Here is an 18,779-nt window from a genome sequence, read left to right as displayed (position 1 = left end):
GTTTCGAACATTCACTAACACACATCACAACTTACAAAACCCCTACACACACGTCCACATCAGGCAACATCACCTCAAGACACTCAAACATATCAAAGCCTCCCCAACTCCCACAAATGGCGCCCACCGTCCCCAAGCCAAAGCGCGCAACATCAACAACTACCACAACAACAAAACAACCATCAGCCTCCCGAATTCAAAAACCCAAACCCAAGCCCTCCCCAGAGCGGTCATCCTCATCAACCACAGCAGTAGTCACGATCAACAACAACAACAACAACACCCCCCCAGAAGACGGCAACGCCAACGACAACAAAGACATGCAAGCCCAGCTCCTCCGCCTCATCGCCCAAAGCCAGCGCACCCCCTTCGAGAAGCGCGTCTGGGCCGCCCTCTGCCAGGTCCCGCGCGGCCGCGTCACCACCTACGGCCTCCTGTCGGCGCACCTCGGCACGTCGCCGCGCGCCGTGGGCAACGCCCTGCGGAGGAACCCCTTCGCGCCGCAGGTGCCGTGCCACCGCGTCGTGGCGACGGGGGGCGCGCTGGGCGGGTTCAAGGGCAGCTGGCCCCGGGACGGGGAGGGCATCACGATTGCGGAGAAGAGGAGCCTCTTGCGGGCGGAGGGGGGGAGGGTTGACGGGAGGGGGAGGGTGCTGGGGACGGTGTGGTCTGGGTTTGAGTGATGGGGGGGGGGGTTTCTGGCTGCTTGATTTTGTGAGTTGATAGGGAGATCTCATGGTTCACGGGGTGTTGTATGGTTGGCGTCTCTTGACAGTTTGATGAGGAAGTAGTTCACGCGGCGTTATTCGGTCTGGGGCTGCTGTTCCTGGTTTGCTATAGCGGATATATATATAGAGAGTGTATAGGATTTTTCATGCTGGTCAAGCAGCTTCTAATAAACACCATATTTAAACGGCACATCCAGCTTCTCACCGGGCTCGTACAACGCCATGGGAATGCCCAAGGCGGGCGTCCCGATGATGTCCGCCTGCAGCTTCTGGGCCGCCCAGTCACCGCGATACTCGATGCTCTCAAACCGTTGCGCCAGTCGCACCACTGCAAAAAGAAAAAAAAAAAAGACAAAGAGTCAGTTTATGCACAAGTCCAAAAGGCATACGTAGTTTCGTCCGCATCTCTCTTTCAACTCACAGCAGAATGCCATTTCAGTCAGCGCAAAGTTCTGGCCGACGCATATCCTGGGCCCTCCAGAAAACGGAAGATATGTCCAGGGCTTTGGCGTCCAATGCTCCCACCTCTCGGGGCTGAATATCCTTGGATCTGCAAACGTCTCGGAAGCAGGCGGATACAGCTCTGCGCACGTGTGCATCCCGAGCGTGTTAATCGTCACGCTGTCTCCCTTGAGGAGAACAACGTCTGCCTCGCCTGGCCGGCCCGGGATGGTGGTCGTCTCCAGCGCCTGGCGCATGTTGAGGGGAGCAGCTGGATGAAGCCGCAACGTCTCGTTGAGTATGTTCCTGACGAACTTTAGATCTTTGAGCGTCTCGTACGTCGGCGTCGCCTGGTTCCCCAGTGTGGCAAGCACCTCGGCGCGCAGCTTGGCCCAGATCTCGGGATAGTGGGACAGCTCGTACATTGCCCACGATAGAGTCGCCGCCGTGGTGTCTCTGCCGGCGAGAATCACGGACATGATCTGGTCTCGGATTACTTTGGGATCCCTAGTGTAGCGGGCGATGCTATGCAGAAACGTAAAGTCCATGTCTGACTTGGAGAGCTCCTCGAGTTGAGCATGGGGGATGGCCAGGGCTCGTGCAATGGCTGGCTCGATGAACTCTTCGATTCTCCTGATGGCTCGGTGATAGTCGCCTTTGGGTATCAACGGTGCGATTGGGCTTGGGAGAGATGGTTTTAGCAGTTTGTTTGGGTGATACACATGTTTGTCCAATGGCCGGACGCGTGGATGGTTATACTGACTTGAGGACGAAGATGTACATTTGTATCCGCTGTGCAACATGCATCGCCTTGAAAACATCAGTATCGGGACTGAAATCCACCAATCGTCAGCAAACAACTTGAACCAACGAGTAAGGAAACAAGGACGCCTTACAAGTCCAAGCTGTTCACATTCTCCCCCAGCAGGAACTCCGTCGTCGTGTCCAAAGCCCAGCGGTAGAACAAGTCCTTCAGATCAACGGCGACCCCAGCAGAGGGAATCTTGCGCAGCAGCCTGCCGGTGCAGGCGTCAAAGATGGCGAGATTCCGCAGCCTGTCCCTGGCAAACATGGGGCGGATCATGCTGCGGCTGTCGTGCCAGAGCTGTCCGTCGACGCCAAAGATGCCGTCTCCGAGAAAGGGGCGCCACAGCTTGTGCCACATGGGTCCATGGCCGAAGCTGGAGAAGTTGGTGGCCAGGATGGCCTTGATCTGGTCCGGGTCTCTGGTGATGAGGACCCGTTTGGAGCCCGTGAGGCTGAATTCCGCAAAGGTTCGCCTTCCGAGCGGGAGCTTGTCCAGCTGCCTTGTGCACCAGTCGACGAGCTGGTTGTTGTACTGGTTCTTGCCAATCTCGTAGTATAGCTTGGAGGCTGCCGTGTGTGGTGATGATGAGCCATTGGGCCAGAGAGGACTTTGGAGGGTGAGAGAGGGAGACTGTACCTGACAGCAGATTGCCCGCCAAAATGGGCGCTCGAGCACCGCCGAGCCTCTTGATTTTGATATCCGAAGCAAGATGACGGAGTTTTACCAAGAGAGTGAGGATGGACACAAAGCTGATACCCGCTATTAGGGTGTAACTCGACGGGTACAGACTGGGGAGCCACATGCTGAAGGCAAACCAGCGACAAACAGGATTGGGTGAGAAAGAGGAACGACGATGCTATCAAGCGACTTCTGGAAGATGAAGGTATCAATGGCGTCCACGGTACATGTACACACGGTGAGAAGGAAATGTGGTATCCGGGGAGGTCCAGGTAGGTATGTATGTACACGCAGCGAGTATTTGGGGTAGAAAGGTACAACCTCGTTCCTACATGGGCATCATAAGGTAGGGCAGTTGAGCGGGAGCAACGACCGGAAGAGCGAAAAGCTACCTTGGAATATCAGATCGACTGCCGTTTGCTCTGATTCACGAGCCGTCGACCTAATCTCGAGATGCGCTTGTTGGGATGAAGGGGGGGCGGCAAGCAAACAACGTCCAGTAGCCGCATACCAGCAGATAATCAAGCAGCCAACAAAGAATCCCTGCTTGCCAATATGTAGTTTCATTTCTGCCATATGGAGGAGGAGAATGAGAGCTCGGCTGCCTTCATGTTCGAAATCCCGGCAGACTCAGGCCGATTTACCTTGCATACATAGGTACCGACCACCTACATGTACAAGCGCATGTAATGAACCACCTTGCCTATAAGAGCCTTGCATGAAGATCTGGCTCTCACGCGATAGGCCAACGGAACGAGGTCCTGCATGTATGTACTTCCAAAAGGGATAACGCTACTTGCGAGCTGAAAAGCAAAGAAATTAGTATGCAATAGCTATCGAGGAGAGGCGAGCGGAATGTCAATCCCCTGGTCAAGCTCGGAGAAGAACAAGCGGCGACACATGATACGGGGAAATACGACACGGCGGTTGCACCTTGCCTTGCAGGAGGTTAGTAGCATGAGTTGCTGGAAAAGGAGAGGCGGCGGATCGTCGTTTGGGGGGATCTTGGAGTTGAGGCTCGAATGCGAATGGCTGGCTTACGAGCACAGTGTCAATGAACCGTACGGGATGACGGGGTCTTACTGTAGAGTCGATGTTGGTGATTAATGGGAGCACAGGTTAGGATGGGCTTGTATACATATGTACATACATACAACTAACAGCTGAGGTTGCAGTTGTAGGTGTGATTGAGGGGATGAGGCGCATGAGGTTGGAAGACGGTGTGTGATGGGGGTGATATATACATGAGATGCTTGCTACTACCTTACCCTGTGTGATGCGAAGCTACCTGATCCGCGCATCAGCTGAATCTGCTGCTTGTCCGTGAGAGCCTTGATTACACAATTACATAGAGTGCGTAAATTCTGAGTGGACATAAGACAAGATGAGATCTTATCGTACCTAACTGGACATCTGGCCATTTACTGCTACCTCCCAGGCAATAGAAGCGGTCCCGAGTCCTGGCTATTGTTGGTATTGTCATTGAGGCATGGCCCCCACATGGCCCTCGAGCATCAAGGCCTGGCAGGGCTCTTCGGCAGCTGTCCCAGCCCCGGCCCAACGATATTCCGCAGCCAGTCGGCGAAACTCGGGGCACTCCATCGCAGCTTAGGCCGAACCTGCCAGGGAATCGGTTTCCGCATTGAGAGCTTGTGAGCATCAAACCGCCCAAAAAAAATCGTCGAGAGTCTGCAACCGGCCTTTCTCTCGCCTCACTCTCCTCCTCTCGTCTTTTCTCTTCTCTCTCCACTCAATCCGGCATCTGCCAGCCCTCCCCCCCCTTACATCGCAATGTTCAGCCTCGGCCGTAGCCGCGCGGCGGCGTCGGCCCTCAGCGCCGCCAAGGTACGGAAAACGTCGCAAAAGTTGCTCTACTCTCTCTGCAGCCCCTCGATCCAGATAAGACGAGCCAAGGAGGGGTCGAAACCATCACAGAACAAGGCGTTTCTAACTTTGAGCTTCTTCCCACGTGTCACAGCGCGCCACTCCCTCCGTTAGACTGCCTGGCGCCGCCCAGCAGCGAAGAGCCCTCAGCATCCACGAGTACCTGTCCGCCGACCTCCTGAGAAAGGTAACAATCACCTCATCCTGCCATGCCGAGCGCAGCGTCCGGCTGACTCGGCACGCAACTCTGTCACTCTTTCTCACACGGCAATAGTATGGCGTTGGTGTTCCCAAGGGCGCCGTGGCCAAGACGGCTGCAGAGGCCAAGAAGGTCGCCCAGGAGATTGGAACCGGCGACCTGGTCATCAAGGCCCAGGTCCTCGCCGGTGGCCGAGGAAAGGGCACCTTTGACAACGGGCTCAAGGGCGGTGTCCGTGTCATCTACTCTCCCCACGAGGCCGAGATGTTTGCCCAGCAGATGATTGGCCACAAGCTCATCACCAAGCAGACGGGCGCGGGCGGCCGTCTGTGCAGTGCCGTCTACATCTGCGAGCGCAAGTTTGCTCGCCGCGAGTTCTACCTGGCCATCCTGATGGACCGTGCCTCGCAGGGCCCCGTCATCGTCTCGTCGTCCCAGGGCGGCATGGACATTGAGACGGTTGCCAAGGAGCAGCCCGATGCCATCACTACGACCTACATCGACATCAACACGGGCGTCACCGACGAGATTGCCCGCGGCATCGCCACCGGCCTGGGCTTCAGCGAGCAGTGCATCGAGGACGCCAAGGACACCATCCAGAAGCTCTACAAGATCTTTGTCGAGCGCGACGCCACCCAGATCGAGATCAACCCCCTGTCCGAGACGTCGGACCACCAGGTGCTCTGCATGGACGCCAAGTTCGGCTTCGACGACAACGCCGACTACCGCCAGAAGGAGGTCTTTGAGTGGCGCGACACCACCCAAGAGGACCCCGACGAGGTCCGCGCCGCCAAGTCCAACCTCAACTTCATCAAGCTGGACGGCGACATTGGCTGCCTCGTCAACGGCGCCGGCCTGGCCATGGCCACCATGGACATTATCAAGCTCAACGGCGGCCAGCCCGCCAACTTCCTCGACGTTGGTGGTGGCGCCACGCCCGCCGCCATCCGCGAGGCCTTTGAGCTCATCACCAGCGACCCCAAGGTCAGCGCCATCTTCGTCAACATCTTTGGCGGCATCGTGCGCTGCGACGCCATCGCCACCGGCCTGATCCGCACCGTCGAGGCCCTCAACCTCAAGATCCCCATCATTGCCCGTCTGCAGGGCACCAACGTCGAGCTTGCCCACCAGATCATCAACGAGTCTGGTCTGAAGATCTTTTCTATTGATGACCTGCAGAGCGCCGCCGAGAAGGCCGTGCAGCTGTCCAAGGTTGTCAAGCTGGGTAAGTTTACGACGGAGTTTTATGACGAAAAAAATGAAAGAAGAAGGAAAATCACCTGCTGACGGTTTTTCTGTATAATAATAGCTCGCGATATTGACGTTGGTGTTGAGTTCACCCTGGGTATCTAAACGGTAACAGAGTCGTAAGACTGGATGGGCATGGATTCCTTGTATTATCTGTTTTTGGGTGGCACGACCTGTGGGCAGGGGGTTACTCGGGAGAGTAGCGGCGACCAGGGCATTTTTCTGCTTCTTTATAGCATGTATGGATGCGCAGGGGCAGTAGAGGAGGAGCAATGAGAAACAAAGAAACAAATATGACTCCGCCGAGCCATGGTGCAAGTTATGCGTGTTCCTGAGGACCTGGACAGACGTTGATGCTTGATGCTTGTTGGGGAAGGAGAATTCTCGGAAGAGTGAGACGAGGATGGTCCGATTCGTATAAAGGAGAGGATCGTATTCCTGGATTTCGTCCTAGGGAGAAGGAGTCGCCATCAGCACCGGTGGAGTTTGTCACGACGATAAGAGCAAAAGCGTCTGAAAGCTCCCTCTAGCTGGGATCCCAAGATGGGAGGAGAGCTGGCATGCGCTCGATTATATGTGCCCATAGCTACGGAACAAGACGGAAGAGGAATCGATTCATCGGACTGGAAAGGGGATGAAATCGGATGATTGTGGACTCATGCAGAACAAGTACCAGTAGCCGCCGAATAAGATTTTCAACAAGCTCTAATAAAAGAACTTGTTCCTGAAGAGTTTCGTCTAATAAGGAGTCTTTGCTATGGAGAAGGGATCCAGGTACGGAGCAGCACGTACATACTATGCGGACGCTAACACGGGAAGCTGAAGAAGGGAGTGGCTAGTACTAGTACTACTAGGTAGCATATTTGCTCTCCCAGGGCGGCGGTTCGGAAGTCGTTCGGTTATTGCGCCAGCTGCCATTGCTCGGATGAATGGCAGCGCCTAATACTACAAACATACTTGTACCAATTATTTTTTATCTGACAGGGTATTAGTATGTATGTATGAGTCTTTTGGGCTGCGAGTGAGCGTGGCGATGCCGAGATAGGAGGATGGAACTTGTTTCATTCAAGGTTCGGGATGTACAGTCCATTCTTTGCTTTGAGATGTACTTAGTGGGATAGAAACAAGTATCATTGTGATGTTTTCTTCCAGTGTCTTCCGCCCTCTGATTTGGAATGCCGATGACAAAAAGGACTCGATGATGATGATGATGATGAAATGCCATGCGGCATGACCAGCATTACTTCATCGGCAAGGCCAATTTGTAAGGTAACTAGATAGGTAAGTTGCTGCAGGGCTTACTGTACCATCTACGGAGTATGCCGTGCCTTGGTTTAGTCAACCCTTGGAACTACTACCTAGAGAAAGCACGGCAATGTGATCTCCCGCGGCATTGCCTCGAATTGGGCACCATTTTCACGAAACTGGGAACCTTGTTGCATTTTTTTCTTTTTTTACTTTTCCTTTTATCTTTCTTCAGCCTTATTAGCTGCCGCAGTGGAGCTGGCGAGTGACGAGAGTGGAAACTGAGAGCGAAGGGGGGAGCCAAGCGGCAGATAGAGAGAGCGAATAGGTACTCGTACTAGGTAGTTACAGGAATCACAGAAAATTGGCGCCCTGTGATGCTAGTATTTGAAAATAAAATTCCCTCTGAATCACACAGAAAAACAAATCACTTGATCATCAAATTCATGCCCGATGCGTTCTATCAGGCCTCACCTTCGCCACGAATGCAGCAACCCAATAAAGGAAAGTAATCGCAGAGATTGCGAAATTCCGATGCTCCGCCGAAGCTCCAAATTTCTAGCACGTTCACGAAACTTTTTTTTTTCCTGCTGCTGCAAGTAATCTTGGTGGTGCTAGTACGGACAGGGGCCCGTCGGCATTGTTCGGGTATGTGGCAGCCAGTCATCTTTCACGAATCCCCTGGTTTTTAGTTCGATGGCGAAAGAAGGTGGCTTTTTTGGTATGACTGGAGCTAGTATGTGAAACTTGGTTGATGAAATGTATATATAGAAGCTGTGCTCTTCTTCTCTCTCTCTTCGACTCCATCTGATTTCCACAGGATAGAACAAAGCTTTCTTCAGCATCATCTACTGCTGCTTTCACTTGAAAGAACTTACACAAGACTTTTGACTCCGTCAACACACTACTACTCGAGTCATCGACAACTTACACAAACTCGCACACACGCAACTTCTTCCAACCCACAACTTACACAACAAAAACCAGAACCACAATCCGCGGTTCTCACTCCTTTCACAACAAACACACAACATCAACATCAAAAACCACAAAACATCAACATGCCTTCCAAGGGACAAAGCTGGTGGGCCCGCCACTGCACCCCGCGACCCCCCATCAACCCCGTCGTCGCCTGTCCCTGCCACCACTGCTACAACATGGTCGCCGAGGAGCTTGACTACCCCAAGTCGTCCCACAGCTCTCGCTCCAGCACGCCCGCTCCCTCGCGGCCCGTCAGCCCGACCGGCCGCGTGGTGAACCCTGCCTCGTCTACGCATGTCGAGCTGAAGCAGTAGACGGGAACAGATGATTTACAACTTTCTTGTTTTCCATTCGATTATCTGGATCTGGAAAGAGATAAATGGCGACTTTTTTGAGCGGCTTCTATCTCGCATGTCATCAGCGGGACGGTCTTTCATATAAAGCGGAAGAATTATACACAAAAAGAAGTTGGAAAAACTGGCGAGAAGCAATGCAAAACCACCGGCGCTTCTCCCGATCTTTGGCGGGTTTCGGCGTCCGGCCCCACTTTAACGGCGGTGGCCGGACAAGGAAGGTTAATACTACTAAGGTACCTACGTGGACGGGAAAGGAACACCAAGACGGAAGGGGATGGTTAACATAAAGCGGTTTACTGGTTATTTTGGTTGGGCAGCGATGGAATTCTGGAATAATACCCCCTCTTACTATTGATTTTTATAGAGTTTTATACACTTTGTCTCAAAAAGAATTTCTTTTGTTAATATTTGCATGCGCCTTGCCTGTGTCTGTTCCTTGTGAAGTTGTGTGATACATACTAAAGGCCAATACTGGAGCGTGTTGACGTCACTCAGTCACATACAACATCAAATGCGCATCTTCACTTCATTGAAACAAACCACAAAACCGCCCATTTTCCAACATCATAGATGTGTAGCAAACCATCTCAGCTCACCGTGACTCGATACACACACTTCACAATGCCGTCCTCCTCCATCGATCCCGCCATCCTCGCCGCACTCAACATAGACAAGGACAACGCCACAATCTCATCCGTCGGCGGCTCAGGCTTCTCATCCACCTTTAAGCTCTCCACCACCAACAAAGATGGCGAGCCATTCGACTACTTTATCAAGACGGGCTCCGGCGAAGGCGCAAGAATAATGTTCCAAGGTGCAATCAAAACAAAACTCCCCCCTCTCAAGATCCATGTCATCACCACTTCAATACTTTTAAGGCTAACATGAGTAACGTGAAAACCCCAGGCGAACACGCCTCCCTCAACGCAATCCACGACACCGTCCCCAACTTCTGCCCCAAATCATACGCCCACGGCCCCATGGCCCAGCAGCCCGACAAGCACTTCCTCGCCACCGACTTCCTCCGCCTCGGCTACGCCCAGTCGGAGGGCTCCGGCGTCTCCTTCGCCGCCAAGCTCGCCAGGCTGCACTCCACGCCCGCGCCCGTCCCCGAGGGCTTCGACCGCCCCGTGTTCGGCTTCCCGGTGCCGACGTGCTGCGGGGACACGCAGCAGGATAACTCGTTCAAGACCTCCTGGGCCGACTTCTACGCCGACAACAGGCTGCGCTTCATCATGAGGCGCATCGTCGAGAACCATGGGCCCGACGACGAGGCGGCCGACATGGTGGAACGAGTGGCCGGCAAGGTCGTCCCGCGGCTGGTTGGAGATGAGCGTATGCGGATCACGCCCGTGGTGGTGCATGGCGATCTCTGGAGCGGCAATCATTCCTCGGGTCAGATTGCCGGCAGGGGCGGGCGCGAGGAGGTTGTCTTTGACCCTTCCTGCGTCTACGGCCACTCGGAGTATGAGCTCGGCATCATGAGGATGTTTGGCGGCTTTGGGACTTCTTTCTGGAGCGAGTACGAGAAGCTGATGCCCAAGGCGGAGCCCAAGGGCGAGTGGGATGACCGCGTCATGCTCTACGAGCTGTCAGTAACATACAACAATCTAGGATGAAGTGTCACTGGGCTAATCGCATCTCAAGATATCACCACTTGAACCACTACTCGATATTCGGATCAGGGTACCGTGGAGGGGCCATGTCCATCATGAAGAAGCTGGTATCCAGATACGGTAGCTAAGGTATATGAGGTACTCCGATGAATGAACCGAAATGACAGAAAATCAAGATCCGCTAGAATTAACGCGAAGAAGTGTATAAGTGCGCAGAGACAGGTTAAAAAAAAAGATGTAAACGAAACGCCGTCCCAGTGCTCGCCATGGTGTTGCAGCCATCTATACTGAAGCACAAGCCAGATGTCTCCGAACCACCCGTGTACCCGATATACCCGTACGCCAATGTGATTCGCTCAGGCGGCCAGCATCGCCTGTCTCTCCGGCCGGCTCTCTTGTGCTGCCTCGGCTTCTGCTGGCCGTGCCGAAGCCGGCAGCTGCGCATTCGGAACCGTGGGCAGTTGCTGGTCCACGCCCGACATCTCGGCCTCGAGCGCGGCGAGCTCGTCCTCGACCTCTTCCTCGTCCTGCGCCGTGATGCGCGTACCCAGCATTTCGCTGATTTCCTGCGCGACGAACACCCAAAAGTCAGTATGACAAGCACTCCACGTGCAATCCACAAGTGTAAAGCTCTTCGAGAGAAATACTTCTTGATACGCAATCGCCTCCGCCGTCTCCCCCATCAACTTCTCCACGTGCTCGATGCCGCCCATCTCGGCGTGAATCTCCGACAGCACCTTGGTGCCCTGCTGCAGGCCAAAGACGACGTCCTTTTGGATCTGCGCAAACTCGACGCTCGCCGTCAGCTTCTCCAGCTGCTCCAGCTGCGCGTCCGTCTTGCTCAGCAGCGTCTCCTGGTACTTCTTGCGGCGCAGCGCCAGCAGCGCCCGCCGCTTGTCGCCCTTGGCCAGCATCTGCTTGGCAATGTCCGTCTCCTTGTCCGTGAGGATCGTGATGCGGCGCTGGTACTGGTGCAGCCGGTCGCGCTGGATCTTCATGTCCAGGATCGCCCTGATCGTGGGGGAGAGGAGGAAAGTTCTCGGCGTCAGCTGGGGAGGGAAGCGGTAGGAATCAGTGCGGAGAGAGGAGGAACTCGTACTTGTCCTGGTCGGTGATCTTGCTCTGTTTGCCGCCCATTGTGAAACCTGTTGATAGTCTATTCTATGGGCTCGGCCGCGGTAGTGCCTTTGGCTGTTGGACCGTCAGTATGGGGACGGGCAACCAAGAGGAAGAAGTGAAGCAACAAGGGACGACGTCCAGCGGACAGGCGGTCCATGTCCTTGTCGTCATTGTCCAAGGTAACCGTACCTTATCGATGTACCTTGTGACAACTGAAAGCTTAATCGATAAACAGGGGTCCTGATAGTGAATGGTGCCTTCAATTAAGAAATTCTGCGCACAAGCTAGGTCAGAAGAAGTAAGATTGAAAAGAGATGAGTGGATTTGATACTGTATGCGGTTGGATCGACGTGGAGATGTAATCCGCGCCCGGTGCTAAATCATGATAGCGCAACTTTTTTTTCCATCTGCAAGTCATGAAGCAAAACTTCCTCTTCGTCCCCACGATTGGCGACAGCCGCCAGGCATCATGGCGCCCAATTTCAAGTCCCGGCTAAACCTCCGCCAAGGCCTCGATCGCGACGTATACCAGATCATCAAGAAACTCGAAGAGGCCAACGACGGCAAGCCGTTCAAGACCGTCACCGCCGCGTACGATGCCATCAAGCGCTCCAATTCGAGCCTCAGCAGGCAGAAGAAGCGGCCCCTCGAAGATTCGATAGACCGGGTTCTGCAGTTTCGCAAAGAAGAGCTCGAAGAGTCGGAAGACTCCGAAGCGGCCATTGAAGAGGCCGAATCGAAAAAGGTCGACGACGATCGATTCTTGCTCAATCGCCAACTGACAAAGCACTGGCAAGTCGAGCCCCCCGAACAGCCTGCGGCCAAGAAACGACGGATCCAGACCGAGGCCGACGAGAGAGACGGTGCGGTCAGCGGCCCCGACACTGGCGCCGAGGCGGCGGCGGCGGCGATGAACGGAGACGCAGCCAAGGAGACAACGAGGGCTGACAGACTCGACAAGACGGTCCCGAAGAAGTCACCCAAGTCTACCCGCTTCAGAGTCGAGCAGTACGACGAGCCGCTGCCCTTGGGAGGCGTCGGCGAGATGCATCGCCACCTGCTGCGCCAGACGCGCTATCTGCTCAAGTGCCCAGAGCTCTACAAGGGGAATGGCTGGAGGAGAGTCCCCGGAATGCTGCTGTTCGGGCCTCCTGGGACCGGCAAGAGGTCGCTCATCCGCACTGTTGCAGCGAATCTCGAGGTCCCGATCATAACCCTCAACGGCTGCCTTGAGGATCCCGAACGCGTGGAGAAGAGCTTGGCCGAGGCTTTTGACGCGGCCATCGGGCTGGCCCCGAGCATCGTCCTCATCGAGGACCTGGACTGGCATATCCCTAAGCCGGGAGGCAACAACCACAACGAGCACGGCCGGAAAGTGCTCAACCATTTTACGCGGCAGATGCAAAGAGTGCAGCAAGAGCAGGCCAACGTCTTGGCCATGGCGACGACATCAAGGCTGGCCGACGTCGACCCCGTTGCGCTCGAGGCCGGCCTGTTCGAGAGGACAATTCAAATGAGGGTGCCGGACCAGGAAGCTCGGCATGACATACTCAAGGTGGTCACGCGAGAAAAGATTCTATCTGACAGTCTAGACCTGGAAGAAATCGCAAAGATGACGCATGGCTTCGTGGGCGCAGACATCATCATCCTCACCACCCTCGCGGAGCAAGCGGCACAGGAGCGAATCCTCAACTCGGAGGACCCGGATGGGCGACAGCTGGAAATACTCACTCGGCCTCCTCCCCGCAAGGACGAGATGGAGGAGGAGGTGTCAGACATCTCGTTGGATCTAAGACAGCCCTCATTCGAAACACTGCCCATCGAACCGCTGACACTCGACGACTTCCGACTCGCCATCAAGGGCTTCACGCCGTCTCTCCGGCGCGAGGGCTTCACCGTGATACCAAGCGTAACCTGGGACCAGGTCGGCGCGCTGGAAAGGGTGCGCGAGCAGCTTCACATGTCCATCATCGGCCCCATCAAGAACCCGGAGCTCTACCAGGAGTTTGGCCTCCGACGCCCGGCCGGCGCGCTCCTCTGGGGCCCGCCCGGCTGCGGCAAGACGCTCGTGGCCCAGGCCGTGGCCAACGAGGCGCAGGCGTCCTTCATCCTCATCAACGGGCCCGAGCTGCTCAACAAGTACGTCGGCGAGTCGGAGCGGGCCGTGCGCGAGCTCTTCCAGCGCGCGCGCTCGTCCACCCCCTGCATCCTCTTCTTCGACGAGATCGACTCCCTCGTGCCGCGCCGCGACAACGCCTCGACCGACGCCGGCGTCCGCGTCGTCAACGCCCTGCTGACGGAGCTCGACGGCGCCCAGGACCGCTCGGGCATCTACGTCATGGGCACGACCAACCGGCCCGACATGATCGACGCGGCCATGCTCCGCCCGGGCCGCCTCAGCGTGCGCCTCTTCGTCGACCTGCCCACCCCCGAGGAGCGCGTCGACATCCTGCGCGCCATCTACAAGACGGCCCACGCCAGCGCCTCCGACGCCGAGCTCGCCCGGCTGCCCGCCGTGGCGCTGGACCCGCGCTGCAGCGACTTCAGCGGCGCGGACCTCGGCGGCCTGCACATCAAGGCGGCCGAGTGCGCGCTCAAGAAGTTCATGCTGGGCAAGAAGACGGCCAGGGAGATTGACGAGGACGACTGGGAGTACGCGCTGGACAATACGCGGTGCAGCGTGCTCAACCCGGAGTCGTACAGGAAGCTGGACAGAAAGCTGGGAAAGGGGGAGTAAGTTATTTAAAGAGCTGATGAGGCGTAAACACATTGGTGATAGTACTAGTACGCATCTTGGATGAATGGATGTTTTGTAGAAGATACCAGGCGCATATATATATGTATATACTACATTGAAAGAATCCATCGATTTTTCCGCAGAGGGACAATTCTTTCCCATCAGATCATGCACTCGATGCAATGACACCCTGGCATTGGAGGGTCACAGACGTAACAACACACATGGCAAACAGCTATTCGGGATCGTCTCAGCCAATACCGACTGCCGCTGAACCCCTGTCCATCAAACAGCTCCCGTTCGATTTCCCCCACTAACACACACACACACACACGGAACATGAGAGAAATTTTTCATGAGCTCACAGCTGCACACCGGCGTCCAGAGTCGCCCAGGGAAAAAAAGCGGAGTTTAGGTATTAATGGTACAAGCACAGTGATGGTGCTTCGACTATTCTAAGCTCGTGTCTATAGTACAATCGCCGCACCCCGTCTATCGAAATCGTCTGTTCATTACTTTTCTCTTTTCTTCGGTTTTCATCGCTTATTTGGTAGCGTCCTTGAGGTAGCTAGACAAAGGGCATTAGCACATGAACCGCGCTTCAGGTCAACATGCAACGAGAGGGGGGGTGGAGGGGCAAACATACGCAATCAGGTCGTTGCGGTCCTTCTCCTTCTTCAGGCCGCCAAAGGCCATCTTGGTGCCGGGGATGTACTTCTTGGGGTTCTCGAGGTACTCGAACAGGGTCTTCTCCTCCCAGGTGATGCCGGCCTGCTTGTTGGCGTCGGTGTAGGAGTAGCCCTCGGCGGAGCCGGTCTTGCGGCCGAAGAGGCCGTGCAGGGCAGGGCCGATCTTGTGGCCGCCGTTGGCCTCGACGGTGTGGCACTGGGCACAACGGGTCTTGAAGAGGTTGGCACCCTTCTTGGCGTCACCTGCAGCAGAAGCGTTAGCAAAAACTGGCTTCTTTTGACCGAGAGTGGTTGCAAATTGCCGGCGACGAGAACGTGAGAAGAGGGAGGCCAGGAGTGCAATCGGGATGACGCAGAGCTGACAACGGAAGACCGAGGTGTGCTTGGACCGGCGTCATCATCGTGAACTAGCATCATCAGGCCGTCCTTGAAAATGACGCACCGCGCCAGGAAGCTCCAATGCTCCCCCGGAAGGCCTGCGAGCACAAATTGCACTGCGTTGAGTGTGCCGATGCTCAGAGAGCCCATAGCATCTCCCGTCCAAGTCGTCAAGCATCGTGGCCCGCCTCAATGGCACTCCCACCGTCCCCTCGGAAACGTCTCGGCAACCGGATTGTGTGTGCATGAAGAACGACTTACCACCAGCCATTTTGAAGTATGGGTATTAGGTAAAAAAAGGGACGTTGAAAGTCGTTAGGTAGTAAGAGTTGGAATACCAAAGAAGAAACCTAAACCGGTATCTGCTTTGAGACGACAAAAAAAAGAAGTTGAATTTTTTCTCGGGAAGTTGAGAGAGAAAAGAGAGAAGTAGAAGAGAAGGAGAAATAGCACAGGGGAAAGAGACCAGGAATTTCAAGGCAGAACGGAGAAAAAGTGCAAAAGTTTATGACACAACCATGCCGTTGCAGAGAAAACCAGCGGTGATGCGCCACAGCTGTGGCTCGTGCGCAGCCAATCAGCGCGCGCCAATTACACAGTCACGCGCTTCCGTCGGGCGACTTCCACCCGGGTAAAGTCGGGCGGCCAACGCGGCGTCATTTTTTTGCGCTCAATTTTCGTGGGCTCACTTTTCTCAACTTCACCTCACGGGAAATCGGGAAGGCAGCGCCACATTGAGGCTGGTGGAGTTAAGGAACTTTCCCTTTGTTTCCCTTTTCCGCGGCTCCACCCGGATTTACCTACTCGTACTTCTTCCGCTTCTACTCCGGCAATAGGTCGGCAGAAGGAGGGCGTTTCTTCCTCCCGCCTTTTTGTCTGGGGGAGACTGTCTCCACTTCTTTTCAACAACCAGCCCATGTAGTTTTTTCCCTGGTGGGATGAGCAGAGCAGCTTCATAGCAAGCAGGAAAACAGCGAGAGAAAACACAACCGCCGAAGCTGCTGGGCGGTGGATTTTGTTTGCCCTCTTCTCTCCCTCTTTCCTTCTCTTCTGCCTATTCAGCAACTCTCCCCCTTCTTCTCTCCTTTTGTTTGACCGAATTCCCACCACAACGACATAAAAAGGAACAAGCATCCTATACTCTCTCTCCCTCACCTGTCACCGCAACACCTCCCGCAATGGTGACGAGAGCCGTCATCCCGCGCTTCCTGCTGCCGCTGCAGGGGCCGCTCTGGCGCGGCATCCGGATCCCGCTCTCGCAAAACGTCCACATCCGCTTCGCGTCGACCGACAAGCCCATTGTGCTCGAGAAGCCCGCGCGCTTCAACCCGCCGTCGCACGGCTCGCGGCTCAAGCGCAACGCCGTGCCCGGGCCCGCCCTCACCGAAGACGAGGTTGCCGCCCAGAGCAAGCGGAGCTACCCGGGCATGATGGCGCCCGAGGGAACGTGGGCGCACTGGTTCTGGCACAGCAGGCTGCTGCATACGTTCATCACCATGGTACGAGTTGGTCAGGAGGAGGGGGGTTGTTATCAGTATGCCAGGGCTGAGAGGACGTTGTTGGGCTGACTCTTTTACGCGTAGGGCGCGCTGCTGGCCATGGGCCTCTACACCTTCTTCATGAACTACGCCTACAACTCCCCGTTCAAGGACCTCGTCCCGCCGATATCCGACCTGTGGCAGCACCCCGCCTACTTCTTCTCCCAGTGGAAGAACGTCATCCTCATGCACGAAAAGGACAAGGCCCTCAAGGCCGCCGAGCACCGCAACCGACACCTCGACGACGTCGCCAAGCGCAGGTACTTTATGAAGATGCACGGCATCGAGGCCAAGGATCCCGTCGCCATGGTCTTTGGCAAGGACGAGCCCAAGTCGGAGGAGGCCCTCGAGGCGGCCGCCATGGGACGCGAGCTGCCGGCCCAGCCCGAGGCGGGAGCTGAGGCGCCCGTTGAGCAGAAGAAGAAGTGGCTGGGCATCTTTTGAAAAAAAGAAACAAAAAAAAGCTTGATCCGAAAGAGGTACGATTATTCGTCATATGTGCATTGATTAGGGGGCTCGGCCAGATGCTCCCCCCCTTTCTGTTGTAGTAGTATAAAGTCGTTTTTTTTTTGCCGCAGCACATTAGGCCTTGAGGCATTCTCCAACGTCTCAGACGAGACCAGATCAGATATGATGTACCAATATATAACACAAAGAACAAAGCAATGAAATGTATCAACAATCGCAGTTCCCAAAGATCATGCCAGCAGTGTAAATGTGCTTCACGTCAGATCAACTCCTTCCAGCCCATCCAAAACCTCGTCCGCGACACCCCCCTTTTCCAAGACGGCCTGTATGATGCTGTCCAGGACAGCAAACGGGGTCCCTCCCAAAGGCGCCTTCCAGACACCCTCCTGTGGACCCTCCTCCGACGCTGTTGTTTGCTGCCTCTGCTGCAGTGGCACGTCAGGCGTCGTCCCGCTCGCCGCCAGGTTCGCCGTGCTGGGCACCCCCGGCGGCGTCAGCCTCGAGGGGAGGTCAATCGTCCGCATCGCCACCAGCCGCAGCTCGCGCCCGGGGGAGTCCACCTCCATGCTGCCCTGCGCGCGCTCCCGCCGGACCTCGCACAGCGACACCGCCAGCGCCGAGTCCGCCACCGCGAGCTCCTCCTTGGACGGGTCGAACAGGATGCTGTCGCCCACGGCGACGACCAGCAGCGTGATGGACGGCCGCGAGCCCGCCGCCGCGCCCTGGCGCGGGTACAGGAAGGGCGCGGCTTCCCAGTCGTCGTCGAACATGGGGTCTTCGTCGCCTTCGGATTTGAGCCGCGGCAGGCGCGTCGCCAGGAGGGCGAGGTGTGTTGTCAGAGAGAGCAGCGGTAAGGGGTATGACAGTGGCGGCGATATCAAAAGAATCTGCATGTTTGTTGCATCAGCATCACTCCCCCTCGAAACTCGTTTGTCGCCCCAGGCAGCAAGTACAAATCTCAATCCAAGCCCAGAGCAAACGGCTTGCAAACTCCCAGGCACCCCCCCAATCTCTTCTGGCAAACTCACATCTAAATATAGTCTCCAATGGAAACGTCGGTTGATCCATAGCTTCTTCGCAAGCTCCCCATCCGCCAGCAGCGCCTCCCTCAGCAGCTCGGCCAGAAACACCGTCCCCGCGTCGTCGTCCCTCATCCCGGGGATCTCGACCGTCATCTCCAGCCACTCCCCCCTCGCCTCGCGCCTGTCCTCGTCCGCATCGCCTCCGCCGACGCCGCTCGCGCTCTTCATGTACTCGCGGTACCGCTCCCCGTCGTCGCCCAGCGGATCCGCCGTCTTCTCAATCTCCGCCTTGACGCCTACGATGGCCTCCGTGCCGTCTGACAGGCACACCCGCGCGCTGCCGTTCGTGCCGGGCAGGATCCCCGTCTCGGCCGTCAGCGGGCGGAACTGCTTGGACGTTCTGCCGTCGGGGCGGATGGGGGGGCTGAGGGAGAGGGAGCTGTGGAGGTACGCAAGCTCTGCGGGCGACAAAAGTGTTTGCTGGGCCATTGTCACCGCGCTTCCATGTGTGTGGGTATAGTGGGATCGGGGGGTCGGGGCGCAATTGTTCAGGCGCGGTGCGGAATGGCAGCTTGTCGTAGCGGTTTGTAGATGCAAAGGTTTTTGATCTTGGACAAAAAGTTGCATCTATCAGCTCACCTAGG

General features: G+C 56.0%; 10 protein-coding genes across 10 annotated transcripts; 6 read left to right on the top strand and 4 right to left on the bottom strand.

The window, feature by feature from the left end:
* Window positions 1-320: 320 nt before the first annotated feature.
* BBK36DRAFT_47213 (methylated-DNA--cysteine S-met) lies at window positions 321-683 on the top strand (the record flags this gene model as incomplete). Its single annotated transcript, XM_024898120.1, has 1 exon — window positions 321-683. The coding sequence occupies one exon, from the start codon at window positions 321-323 to the stop codon at window positions 681-683; it is 363 nt and encodes a 120-aa protein (XP_024753388.1).
* A 209-nt stretch (window positions 684-892) lies between these two features.
* Window positions 893-2,779, bottom strand: BBK36DRAFT_1189453 (cytochrome P450; the record flags this gene model as incomplete). The annotated part of the gene is made up of 5 exons (XM_024896621.1): window positions 893-1,056; window positions 1,150-1,850; window positions 1,933-2,001; window positions 2,066-2,543; window positions 2,614-2,779. The coding sequence occupies 5 exons, from the start codon at window positions 2,777-2,779 to the stop codon at window positions 893-895; spliced, it is 1,578 nt and encodes a 525-aa protein (XP_024753387.1).
* Window positions 2,780-4,208: 1,429 nt separating this feature from the next.
* Window positions 4,209-6,174, top strand: BBK36DRAFT_1134432 (beta subunit of gdp-forming succinate-CoA ligase). Its single transcript, XM_024892305.1, has 4 exons — window positions 4,209-4,500; window positions 4,634-4,726; window positions 4,814-5,963; window positions 6,048-6,174. The coding sequence occupies exons 1-4, from the start codon at window positions 4,447-4,449 to the stop codon at window positions 6,089-6,091; spliced, it is 1,341 nt and encodes a 446-aa protein (XP_024753386.1). The 5' UTR covers window positions 4,209-4,446; the 3' UTR covers window positions 6,092-6,174.
* A 2,118-nt stretch (window positions 6,175-8,292) lies between these two features.
* Window positions 8,293-8,526, top strand: BBK36DRAFT_1110072 (hypothetical protein; the record flags this gene model as incomplete). Its single annotated transcript, XM_024889540.1, has 1 exon — window positions 8,293-8,526. The coding sequence occupies one exon, from the start codon at window positions 8,293-8,295 to the stop codon at window positions 8,524-8,526; it is 234 nt and encodes a 77-aa protein (XP_024753385.1).
* A 663-nt stretch (window positions 8,527-9,189) lies between these two features.
* On the top strand, window positions 9,190-10,312 carry BBK36DRAFT_1189446 (fructosamine kinase; the record flags this gene model as incomplete). The annotated part of the gene is made up of 3 exons (XM_024896620.1): window positions 9,190-9,382; window positions 9,475-10,159; window positions 10,216-10,312. The coding sequence occupies 3 exons, from the start codon at window positions 9,190-9,192 to the stop codon at window positions 10,310-10,312; spliced, it is 975 nt and encodes a 324-aa protein (XP_024753384.1).
* Window positions 10,313-10,540: 228 nt separating this feature from the next.
* BBK36DRAFT_47634 (hypothetical protein) lies at window positions 10,541-11,197 on the bottom strand (the record flags this gene model as incomplete). Its single annotated transcript, XM_024898126.1, has 2 exons — window positions 10,541-10,750; window positions 10,832-11,197. Coding segments are annotated over 2 exons (576 nt in total), but the record flags the coding sequence as incomplete, so codon positions are not given.
* A 713-nt stretch (window positions 11,198-11,910) lies between these two features.
* BBK36DRAFT_1134430 (AAA-domain-containing protein) lies at window positions 11,911-14,253 on the top strand (the record flags this gene model as incomplete). The annotated part of the gene is made up of 3 exons (XM_024892304.1): window positions 11,911-14,042; window positions 14,094-14,142; window positions 14,234-14,253. A coding segment is annotated over one exon (2,130 nt), but the record flags the coding sequence as incomplete, so codon positions are not given.
* A 330-nt stretch (window positions 14,254-14,583) lies between these two features.
* Window positions 14,584-15,378, bottom strand: BBK36DRAFT_1156609 (hypothetical protein; the record flags this gene model as incomplete). The annotated part of the gene is made up of 3 exons (XM_024893940.1): window positions 14,584-14,608; window positions 14,687-14,972; window positions 15,369-15,378. 3 exons carry the CDS (start codon window positions 15,376-15,378, stop codon window positions 14,584-14,586), a joined length of 321 nt encoding a protein of 106 aa, XP_024753381.1.
* A 907-nt stretch (window positions 15,379-16,285) lies between these two features.
* BBK36DRAFT_1132936 (hypothetical protein) lies at window positions 16,286-17,089 on the top strand (the record flags this gene model as incomplete). The annotated part of the gene is made up of 2 exons (XM_024892052.1): window positions 16,286-16,606; window positions 16,691-17,089. The coding sequence occupies 2 exons, from the start codon at window positions 16,286-16,288 to the stop codon at window positions 17,087-17,089; spliced, it is 720 nt and encodes a 239-aa protein (XP_024753380.1).
* A 278-nt stretch (window positions 17,090-17,367) lies between these two features.
* Window positions 17,368-18,624, bottom strand: BBK36DRAFT_1111267 (putative exoribonuclease family protein; the record flags this gene model as incomplete). The annotated part of the gene is made up of 3 exons (XM_024889690.1): window positions 17,368-18,000; window positions 18,142-18,304; window positions 18,368-18,624. 3 exons carry the CDS (start codon window positions 18,622-18,624, stop codon window positions 17,368-17,370), a joined length of 1,053 nt encoding a protein of 350 aa, XP_024753379.1.
* Between the last annotated feature and the right edge of the window lie 155 nt (window positions 18,625-18,779).

The sequence above is a fragment of the Trichoderma citrinoviride genome (assembly GCF_003025115.1).
Source record: "Trichoderma citrinoviride strain TUCIM 6016 unplaced genomic scaffold BBK36scaffold_2, whole genome shotgun sequence".
Taxonomy (NCBI): Eukaryota; Fungi; Ascomycota; class Sordariomycetes; order Hypocreales; family Hypocreaceae; genus Trichoderma; species Trichoderma citrinoviride.
The sequence above is the reverse complement of the archived record's forward strand: the minus strand, read 5'-3'. Positions and strand labels throughout refer to the sequence as shown.